Source organism: Mercenaria mercenaria, chromosome 13, assembly GCF_021730395.1.
Source record: "Mercenaria mercenaria strain notata chromosome 13, MADL_Memer_1, whole genome shotgun sequence".
NCBI lineage: Eukaryota > Metazoa > Mollusca > Bivalvia > Venerida > Veneridae > Mercenaria > Mercenaria mercenaria.
In genome coordinates this window covers 57,800,574-57,811,317 of record NC_069373.1, presented here as the reverse complement: position 1 = coordinate 57,811,317, position 10,744 = coordinate 57,800,574, and the positions used below count along the sequence as shown (strand labels likewise).

At 36.4% G+C, this 10,744-nt stretch overlaps 1 protein-coding gene across 1 annotated transcript; it reads left to right on the top strand.

The window, feature by feature from the left end:
- The first annotated feature begins 7,298 nt into the window (after window positions 1-7,298).
- On the top strand, window positions 7,299-9,853 carry LOC123529593 (uncharacterized). Its single transcript, XM_045309978.2, has 3 exons — window positions 7,299-7,726; window positions 8,773-8,930; window positions 9,547-9,853. Exons 1-3 carry the CDS (start codon window positions 7,390-7,392, stop codon window positions 9,733-9,735), a joined length of 684 nt encoding a protein of 227 aa, XP_045165913.1. The 5' UTR covers window positions 7,299-7,389; the 3' UTR covers window positions 9,736-9,853.
- The last annotated feature ends 891 nt before the right edge of the window (window positions 9,854-10,744 follow it).

The following is a 10,744-nucleotide window of genomic DNA, read 5'->3' as shown; positions in this document are numbered from 1 at the left end:
ATGAGTACTTTTCCCCATGAAACGAGTTGCATTTTCTTACAGGTCTCAAACCATGTAATCATCTCTACAGCTTGATAAATGTCCCTAGGTTTCTTTGTAAGGACATCGTAAGCCAGTCTTTGGTCTGGAAGTCCTCTTAGAAAGTGTTCCACAGCAAGTTGTTTGTATATTTGAAATCCAATCATCCCTGGATATGCCCTTGCCATAAGCTGATTTACCCTTGCACTGTATTGTTGAAGTGTCTCAGAAGGGTGTTTTTGAATACTGTACAAATTAATCCTATGGATTTCTGGCACCGCACTCTGCCCAAATCGAGTTGTTAGAGCCTCAACGAGTGTCTGTGTGTTTTCACGTGTATCTGGGGATAAGGTAGAGGCAAATTTCACAGCATCACCTTTCAAGGCCAAGATTAACTGTAATCTATATTGTTCATCTGTCCATACATAGTATTTAGAAAACCGTTGTAGCTGCCATAAGAAAGCCTCAAAATAACCTTGCTTCCCATTGTAGGTAGGTAGTCTGTATCTGGGTTCATAAAAATCTCCTTCATACTGGTTCAGGTAGCTTGGAGTGTGATTCCAATCTTGGTCACAATTTCTCATTTTGGAATTAATTCCTACATGCATTCTAGAATTAAAGTCAGTATTCATTCTAGAATCCATCCCAACATCACTTATTAAATCCATTTTAGAATCACCATGTCTACAGATTCTACTCCAAAGCCTTAACTTTTTATTACTTGTCTCAGAATTGTGGAAATATTCTGGAGTGTGATTCCTATCTTAAGTCACAATTTCCTACACTGGTATCAGTTTCATCATAACATCCCAGAATAACTGTTAAAATCCATTCTAGAATCAACTTTAAATCACTTTATTACATACTTTCATGAATCACTTTGTCTACTCCATTAAATGATATATAGCTTTTCTGTACATTAGATACAGATTTTTAGCCTTTGTCACAAAATTTGGGTTTTAAATCCTCTTTCGATGTAAGTATCCCACAATTATGATAATCCACTTTAGAAAGCTGAAGAAAGAGCATCTGTGGGATTAATTATAACATTTAACTTAGTAAAATACATGGAAAAATGTAGCAGGCGCACCGATGCTGTGCTCCCCTGCACTTAACTCTAAGGTTTAAAGAAAATGTAGCAGGCGCACCGATGCCGTGCTCCCCTGCACTTAACACTAGGTTAGTAATGATCGCAGGTGCACTGATAACGTGCTCCCCTGCTCTTAACACTAAAGTTAGGAAAAAATGTTGCAGGAGCAAAGACTAAGAGCTCAACTGCATCTACAACAAAAGTTATGAAAGAAATATAGGTGCACCGATGCCGTGCTCCCCTGCCCTTAACTCTTAAGGTTTAAAAAATGTTGCAGGCGCACCTATGCCGTGCTCCCCTGCATCTAACAAAGTTTGAAAATGGAGCAGGCGCACCGATGCCGTGCTCCCCTGCTCTTAACTCTAAGGTTTAAAGTATGTGGCAGGCGCACCGATGCCGTGCTCCCCTGCCCTTAACCCTAAGATTAAAAAATGTAGCAGGCGCACCGATGCCGTGCTCCCCTGCTCTTAACACTAAGGTTAGGAAAAAATGTTGCAGGAGCAAAGACTAAAGGCTCAACTGCATTTACAACTAAAGTTAGGAAAAATTGTAGCAGGCGCACAGATGCTGTGCTCCCCTGCCCTTAACTCTAAGGTTTAAAAAATGTAGCAGGCGCACCGATGCCGTGCTCCCCTGCACTTAACACTAAGTTTGAAAAATTGTGGCAGGCGCACCGATGCCGTGCTCCCCTGCACTTAACTATATGATAGGGTTTGGAAATTCAGAAAAAGTGAATGACCTGATTTAATAATCACAGGCCCAATCACCCAACTGAAGCTTTGTATAGCAATAGAGGAAAGCCTAGTTCATTCACAGGCCTTTCACACTATCACCACAAGAAAGAAGGAGTTGTGATGCAATAGGCGATAGAAGAAAGCCTAGTGTATAATACAGGTCTTCCCTACTATCACCTATGTTTCAAAGATAAGAGTATAATCCAGAGGTCCTGTTGAACTGCTGAGGTCCGATTCTTAAAAATGATTCCTGCAGTATAAATTATTTCCAAATAATATTCCTGTATGAAATCCCCGCTTCTGACGCCAATTTTGTCGTAAACCCCAGTCCCGGGGTTAAATTGTTCAAGGAGGACCTAAAATGTGGTTGTTGGCAATGTTCTTATTGCTCGAGTTTTGGGGGTAAACGTTCAGGATGACCGACACCACTGGCTTAATTAATTTAAGGAAAAGCCAGATTCCTTATAAAGCCACTTTCTGGGCTATTTTAAAGTTAATATAATGCCAAGTGCTGTAATAATAAGTTTAATTATTATAACACCACTTAGATTATAAATTGGAGAAAATCAACACATGTAGAATTAAATGAAAACACAAGAGTAAGTCCAATTTTATAAATCTGTTAAATCAAAAGTACTCTCATAACCACACATTTACAACTACAAAGATCTAAATTATGTCTACAAATAAGCTTCTACAATTACTATATACACCTATTATGCAATTTAGTTCCTTTAAAAATATGTCAAAATTATCAGAAAAGTCCAAATAAAATTAATGTATGTAAATTCCAGTAATTTTCTTAAGCAAATAAATTAAACTCCAAATTTCTAGTTATTCCCCAATAAAAATAAGTCCAAAGTTCCTAAAATTGGCTCCAAATTTCCAATATTTTCCAAACAAAGTGAAGTGTTTAATCCAAAAGTGTAAACTAGAAGAGCCAAGAAATAACTGATAAGCCCATATTTATAGAGAAGCACCAAAAATGCTGCAATCTGATTGGTCAATGACATTTTCCCAAATATGTAAAACTTTTCTCACCAAATGCAAGAAACAGAATAAATGTCATCAAAAACCAATTACATAAACACAAACTAGAAGAAAACTGCACCTTATCAGTATATTTCAAATTACAAATAATGCTTTAAAAGCACTTAAATCAAGTGTCAAAGAGTGGACACACAATTCTCCCAAAGATATCCAATATGGCTGCCAAAATCAGTCTTCACATCTAAGGGCCATTTTTAAAGGATTACAACAGAACAAGGATTCTAAAAAAATCTACAAAATTTCACATAACTAAAAATTAATATCATTGACATGACAGTAAAGTTTCAGACCTGAACAATATCTCTAAATATTGTTAATAAATATTTTCATTGGTCAGCTCTAGTCTGTAAGAAGTGGACTAGCAAAAATGTAAGCAAAGTAGATTTTTCATAATTACTTTAAAGCTACATAATGTCATGTCCTCAAACTTTACACAAATATTAAGACATATATTTACCATATATTGAAAGTGAATATACCATGGCAAAATATAAAATATGTATTTAGGAGCATTTAATGGTTTCTGCTGATAAACTTTCTCGAAGTCGGGAGTCTTTAAGGTATATTTTTGGAAATAGCTCGACCAATATTTACTCAATAAGGGTCAAACTTTCAGCAAAGCTCTGTCATAATGTATTCTTTAATGTACGGTAAAAGAACATGGTAACTAAAACTATTTATTTAGATATTTACAAAAAGCAAAATATTTCTGAGCCAAAACCCAGGTTTACCACAGGAGGTTTTCACTCGCGGTTAGCGTTTGTATCACAAAGGTACCCGCTAGTAATTTAGAAAGTACTTTTATATGTTTCAAAAGTAAATAAGAAAATGAGTTACGTGCAGTATCTGAAACTGAAACTGAAACTGAAACTGATTAATTTGATTAAACGCCTCTTTTTATACAATGACATCATATTCAATGGCGCTATACATACTACTACTACTACTACTACTACTAATAATAATAATAATAATAATAATAATAATAATCGAATAATAATAACATAATAATAATGATGATGATGACAATGATAATAACTTTATTTAAAGAGTCATGACCGCACCCTGCCCCCTAAGGCCATTTTACCCATATTGCCGAATTCCAGTGCTTAAAGCCTTACATCACTTATTATTTTTTAAAAAAGATATACTACACACTACCCTACCCACAGAGCCTGTACCAGCAAGTACATTTAATTTAACAAACCTTGAAAATGTAAGTGTTGAAATGTAAAAAACTTTTACAAAAATTTAAAAACTATCACCTGCTGTTATCGCATACAAAACAATTATCAAAAAATTTAAAACAATGTCATGAAGTCTCTGAAATACAGTGTCTTAAGACTTTTTTTGAATGTATTAAGTGATTTACTTTTCCGTAGTTCTAACGGCAGTTCATTCCACAGTTTTGGACCAATAGTAACTTCTATCATTAAATGTTTTGCACTTGTTGTATGGAACATCATAACGACATTCAGAATTTTCTGACGATCTCAAACCTTGTCTACTAGGAACATACTCTGTAAGCAATTCTGTTAAATACATAGGTGATCTGCCAATGTGACAGCTATACATGAAAGAAAGTATCTTAAACTCAATCTTTGCTTTCACCGGCAACCAATGTAAGTAATACCATACTTGTTTGGAACTGTCAAATTTCCTCCTGTTAAAGACAAGTTTTTGCACATATTTGAATACATTGCACCTTACGCACTTCACCCTTAGCTACACCATACAGAATGACATTGCAGTAATCCAGATGTGAAATAACTAGGGTCAAAACTAAAATTTCAATGGCTGCTTTTTGTTAAATATTTTCGGATGTTCTTAATTCGTAGGTAATTCAACATGGCTGTACGGCATTTGCGATTTACATGATATTTAAAGTTCAAGGTTTCGTCAAGAAATTCACCAGCTTTGACGTTTGATATCATCACCCGCAATGTTAATCGAATTTGTAAAACATTTGTTCAATTGAGGTTTTTGAAGTGTTCATTTTCAGTTTGTTCTATTCATCCAGTCATTGATTATAACTGCGCACTGTTCGAGGTCTCTGATCGATTTATAAAGTAGTCTGTAAAATGTATACATTGTACAGAAAAGCTCTTTTCTGTGTTAGTCACGCAGTAAAAACCTGACATAAAAGAGAAAATAGTGTACTTCATACATGTATCTAGTCTGACCACGCCAATTTATGCAGCTATCTTGACCTTTTGATGGATAGAAATTTACAAACGACCCAATAACGGAGGTATTTTAGGGAAGACCCGTTGCTTATATGGCAAGAACTTGTGGGTCAACTATTTTGCCTAATATTATGTTTGAACTTAAACTAACGGAGTACCCGTACCACAGATAGGTAGACAGAGTTACGGAGCAGGGCTACTTTTTGACATGGAGTGTGACTACTTTTTTGACATTGATGTACTCTCGGCGCGGGCCTACTTTTAGACATTGCGATGTACTCCAGGAGGGGGACTACTTTTTCACAATGTGATGTAATGTACTCTCGGCGCGGAACTACTTTTAAACATTGTTTGACAATGTATCTGCAGAGCCGAGTCTCTTTGAAGTGGTTGGTTGGACACCACAGCTCGTTTTCACTTATGCTTCCGGTGGGTTGAGAGAAACCAGTGTACGTATTTCACTTCTACGGTTTAATTAGTTATTGTGTAAACATATTGACACTTCACAGAAGACCAATGTAACTTTAGTTTTCAATCATGATCACGGTGCGTGAATTTGATGCGCATAATAAGAGGGTCGCAATGGGGTTTATTTTCACATATTGACCATGCATTCGAAGGTAACGATAATATTCAGTTATTTACATGTAAATTTGCTGATATATGTCTACCTGTTTGTACACATGTTATGCTCTTCAAGAATAAAGGCAATAAAAGACTCAGTCAATCATCCTCGGGTTTAGTTATATGTAATCCACGGAGCGCGTGCAGTCAGAGAGTCGCCTCAATAAGGAAAGAACAATTTTAACGTCAGAGGTTATTTCTAAGGTCACGGAGTTTGATTGGCCACCTTGTAACGACAACAGCTTCCGAGGTCATAGCTCAGTCAAGTGTGACTTACCCACCCTAAGTGTTCCTTCTTAAGAGAAGGAACAATTATAGCGACCTATTTTTTTGTGTTGCTAAATATCCGACTAAGTTGAGCAAAACGTGGTCTAATGTTGTCATATACCAGAGATGTATTCGTGTGTTACTAAGCATATGGTTGTAAGGCGCGCGGTATGTGGGCGGGCGGTCGGGGTTAGCAACATGCCGAGATATACAAGTCAACATACATAGTATATAACTGGGTTATTATAACAGTAGTTTGATCTGGGATGTTGTATTCGGCTCAAGTGGATTTGTTTTCCGGGCCGGTTTACACGTGGCACATAAGCGTTGAGTGTAATCTGTCTGGCAAAATCCACGAGAGCAGAGTACAATAACCCAGATCAAGCTACTGTTATAATGTCACTTTTATCATATTCTCCCAGCTTTTTTATTTATTTTTTAGCAAATGAAGACTGATTATTCCTCTGAAAAGGGAATTTTGTATGCCATATTTACAGAACTTGGTCATGTCATGAATATTGATTAATGGAAGTAGTCCGGCAACATGCAATGCAAAAGGTACAATTAATACGTTCGTATTTACTTGCGAAAAACAAGCCGTATTTTTGACAGAATGTATATAGGTATATAATAAAGACCTATACGGGCACAACGCATGTTGAAAAAGGGGTCACGTCGCCTTGGAAAGGTCAGTTACCTTTGTAAAGGAAATTCGGGAGTTAAACTTAAGTTAGAGGCATGCTAACCTTACACTTAACTTACATTCAACGTGAAAGGCGGAACTGCGTATGCCTGTCATATAAAGTTCTGAGAATGTATCTTATAAAAACAAACAACAAGTTGAAAGTAGACAAACGATTGCTTCTAGTTCAATACATCTATATAACAAATGATGTAGATATATTCATACCAATATCAAAAGTTTCAAAATAGAAAACATCATTCTGCATGGAATATTAAGGTTGATATTTCAATACACTTAGTATGATAAAAAGGGGGGCTAAATTTTTTCTCTCAACTTTTTACTGCGCCACTAACGCAACATATATTTTACAGACTGCACGAATGATTGTATTATAAATGAACACATGCTTTTCATAGAACTCACCGATTCGCACTTTTTACCGTTTTACCAGATGACACTACTTTCTATATTTCGAAAGAAGTATGTCCCGTAAACGAAAACGAATGAAGAAAATGAACTGTCCTTGAACATATTTATATCTTGAACACTGGCAAACTATTTCCATATGAACTTTATGTTCTAATTTTGAAAATAATAATCTAATCAGCTTGACAGGTGTTGAAAAATAAAGGTGTAAAATATGGAACAATTCAGCAAAAGGGTCAATAGATAAGGTCCTGTATAAAACTTCATTCAATTGTAAGGAATAGTTTAATTCGATTAGATCCTATTAAAATGCTAACGTTCTATCTAACGTTGCTTCTAGCGGTAGCCGCGGTCTCGCGTGCGACGTTAGACTGTTCCAAAACGTTTCCGTACTCAGGTCTTACGTCTCGGTATAACGAAACAATTGCCCATGCTATACATTCCATGACAGTGAGAGGACTTAAACTATTCAATGACAGAGCATCAGCGAAGAACTTCGTCCCGACGGTGAACCAGGATCTAAGCCAGGCTATAGCTGTGCTGGACCATGCGCCAGAAGACCCCGTGGAACACGACTTCACCACTTTAACCATGAATATCATTGACAAAATTCTGTCAACTCTAGGAAACTCCAAAGACGGACTTGGTGAGTACAGAATTTCTTTTCAAGCTTTGCATTCCTTTATTTTTGTATAATGAAGAACAGATTTCGCTTTGTTAAAGTAACATTATTAGCTGTAAGATAGCATTATCCGGGATACTCAACACTTAAAAGATAGTCGTTCGCAAATGGGTAAAATTTTAAATATATGCCTTCGCCCGGGAATTGATCTAAAATGTATACCAGGTTTCTGGCGTTTATAAGTAAGAACAAAACATATTTATGCTGAAAACAGTGCTAAAATAACACAAAATACATTTATGTGGAAAACGGTGCTAAAAAATAACAATACAAATCTATGCGGAAAACGCTGCTAAAAATAGACAATTACTGATTAATGCGGAAAACGCTGCTAAAAATAGACAATTTCTGATTAATGCGGAAAACGCTGCTAAAAATAACAAAATATAATTATGCGGAAACCGCTGCTAAAAATAACAAAATAATTATATTAATGCGGATTTAAAAACGCTGCTAAAAATAACAAAATACACGAAACCGCTGCTAAAATATGCAAAAACCGCATGTCATTACTTCAAAAGTAAAACTTTTGGATCATTATTCTCGTACTGAACGTGTTCGGATACAGTGCAAAATAACAACTGTAAATACTTTATAGCAATGGTCAATTCGAAATACATTTTTTGACAGAAATCTCCTCTCACTACCCTTCATCGCAAACAAATTGTGAGTGAATCGTTTTAAAGTATCTTAATATTTCACTATTTTACACTTTTATACGTTAAAATCTAAGATTTTTCTTGTAGAAATACACCACTGCTGACAATAAGGTTTTCATTTGATGAATTTTTTTTTGCCCCCAGTGCCTTAGGACTATTTATTATGCCATATTAAGGTGACCCACACGTGTCGGACCCCTTTGCTCAGAACTAACAATGTTCAGCTCATGGGCAAAACGTGCGTGTATACATGCTGTTTCTTCGAAACTATATACTCCAGCGGCGTCACAGTGTATTTGATGGAATTCTGATATTGGAAAGTGTTTAAACTTAGACATATGCATTTTTCAGGTCCACATTGGTCACCAGTAGAACGGGTTGCCCACGTGTTCCATATGTGGGATCTCTGGTACAAGATTAAAGATACCGCATGGGAACAGGTACAAGAGAATAAACCCAGCGACGAGATGTGCACGTGTCTCGCCTCCGTTGAATTTAATGGAATAAAGGTAAAAATCATCTGTACCCGCACAAATTTTACTTACATTGATTTGAGTGCATGTTTCGTCATGGTTGAATCTAACATTTGCTAAAACCACCTGTAAAAATGACTACATAGCTCTGGAGCTGGGTTTCTAGATTCATTTCCAATGTGTATTTTAACTTTTGGCAGTTAACCATTACCATGCCGGACAAGGTTAGGGTTAGGGTGTGCCTTTGTGACCAGTGTAGATCATGACCAGCCTGCACACCCGTGCAGTCTGATTATGATTTGCACTGTTCGCTATTCAGCCAGTATCTGTTTGGTAAGCACCCCTTTAACAGTTAATAGTACTGTCCAGATTGGAAGATGCACAAGTTCATTATAGAAATTTAGCAGAGTAATGGTTAAATACAACTTTTTGGCTTAGCTAAATATGATGTTATATGCAGGTCAACACCTGACAACCAAGCGTAAGCTGAGAAATGCTCGAATTGTAACTTCACTGTTAGCAAGGAACTTTGTATCGGGCTAGTGTTGCTTCGTGTCCCTGGCAAACTGATGTACGCAATCCACAACTCGAGACAAGCATTGTGCTGTTTTCTGTTTCATATATTAGTACGTCCTTTGCTTTTTTTATTCAGGATGCTGTTGCCTGGGTAGCTAACCATTACAAAACAGGGACACCTATCACCCTGTTGAACCGACCAATACCGAAGCTGGTTGACGCTGACTCCTGGGGAATCTGGAAACAGCGACTTCTCCACTATTATACGCCAGAAGCGCTCCGTGATGCCGCCATGTACCTGCATTGTGTCTCGCAATTCTGGTAGAACTCGTTAAAACAAATAAAAGTGGTTTGAAAAAAAAAGTCTGTGCTTTTCATTAAAAAAGTTCTGTAAGGAAATTCCTTGATTTTAAGACATCCAATAAATGCGTATCATTCTTTAAGCTGATTTCATTGTTTAATTTACACCAATAAAAAAAGACCTTATTTCCTGCCGAAATTATCCATACCTGTTGAGTGTAAGTACCACGCGCGCATAAATAAATCAATACCTACATGTATCTAGGGCTACCCTGGTAATCAGTCTTGGTCTCAAATTGTAGCTATGACCTACACCTACACGCCAATGTATGGCTCGGTCTCGAACCAGGCGGAAACATTTCAGTATAGTCAAAATAATGAACCGTTTTAAGTTTTGACTAATAGTACAACACAATACAAGCACATTGCAATGCAATACAATGGAAATGTTTTCATTATTATTATTTTAAGTCGGTGCATCATTATCAGAAAATTAACTATATGTATAGATATTTACAACCTGTGAAGAAGAAAGGTCACGTAAGGTGAAGGGTAATGGTGGACAAAACTTATCCTAAACCCTTCAAGAGTTGGTATAAAAATCCACGCAATCAAAATGAGGTTAAAAAGGCTGTATCTTAATTGTTATGATAATCATAAGATGTATATGAATGCAAAAGATTAAGTAATATAGGCCTATGTAGACAAAAAACACTGCGATGGACAACAGCGAAACAAATTATTTGAAACTGGCCTACATGTCTGTTTTTTTTTCTTCCGTATTCGTCTCCAAATAAGACTTGAGTTGAATGCGAGAAATATGCATGTCACTCGGAACACAAAGATTACCGGTGAATGATATATAATTTTTACAGTTAAAGCACCCTTCATTTTGATGACCACAAATTGTTACGTAAATAAATATGAAAGAGATTGCTACAATGTGAAATGTGAAAGAGATTAGTACAACGTGCATGATAATTCTGATCTTTTTTTTTTTCATTTAGGAACACACTAAAAGCCAGATAGATCAA

Bases quoted from the DNA above. Each gene is read 5' to 3' on its own strand.
- LOC123529593 (XM_045309978.2), top strand. From the start codon at position 7,390: ATGCTAACGTTCTATCTAACGTTGCTTCTAGCGGTAGCCGCGGTCTCG. The intron at 7,727-8,772 runs GTGAGTACAGAA...TGCATTTTTCAG, and splicing joins AAACTCCAAAGACGGACTTG to GTCCACATTGGTCACCAGTA. The intron at 8,931-9,546 runs GTAAAAATCATC...TTTTTTATTCAG, and splicing joins TTGAATTTAATGGAATAAAG to GATGCTGTTGCCTGGGTAGC.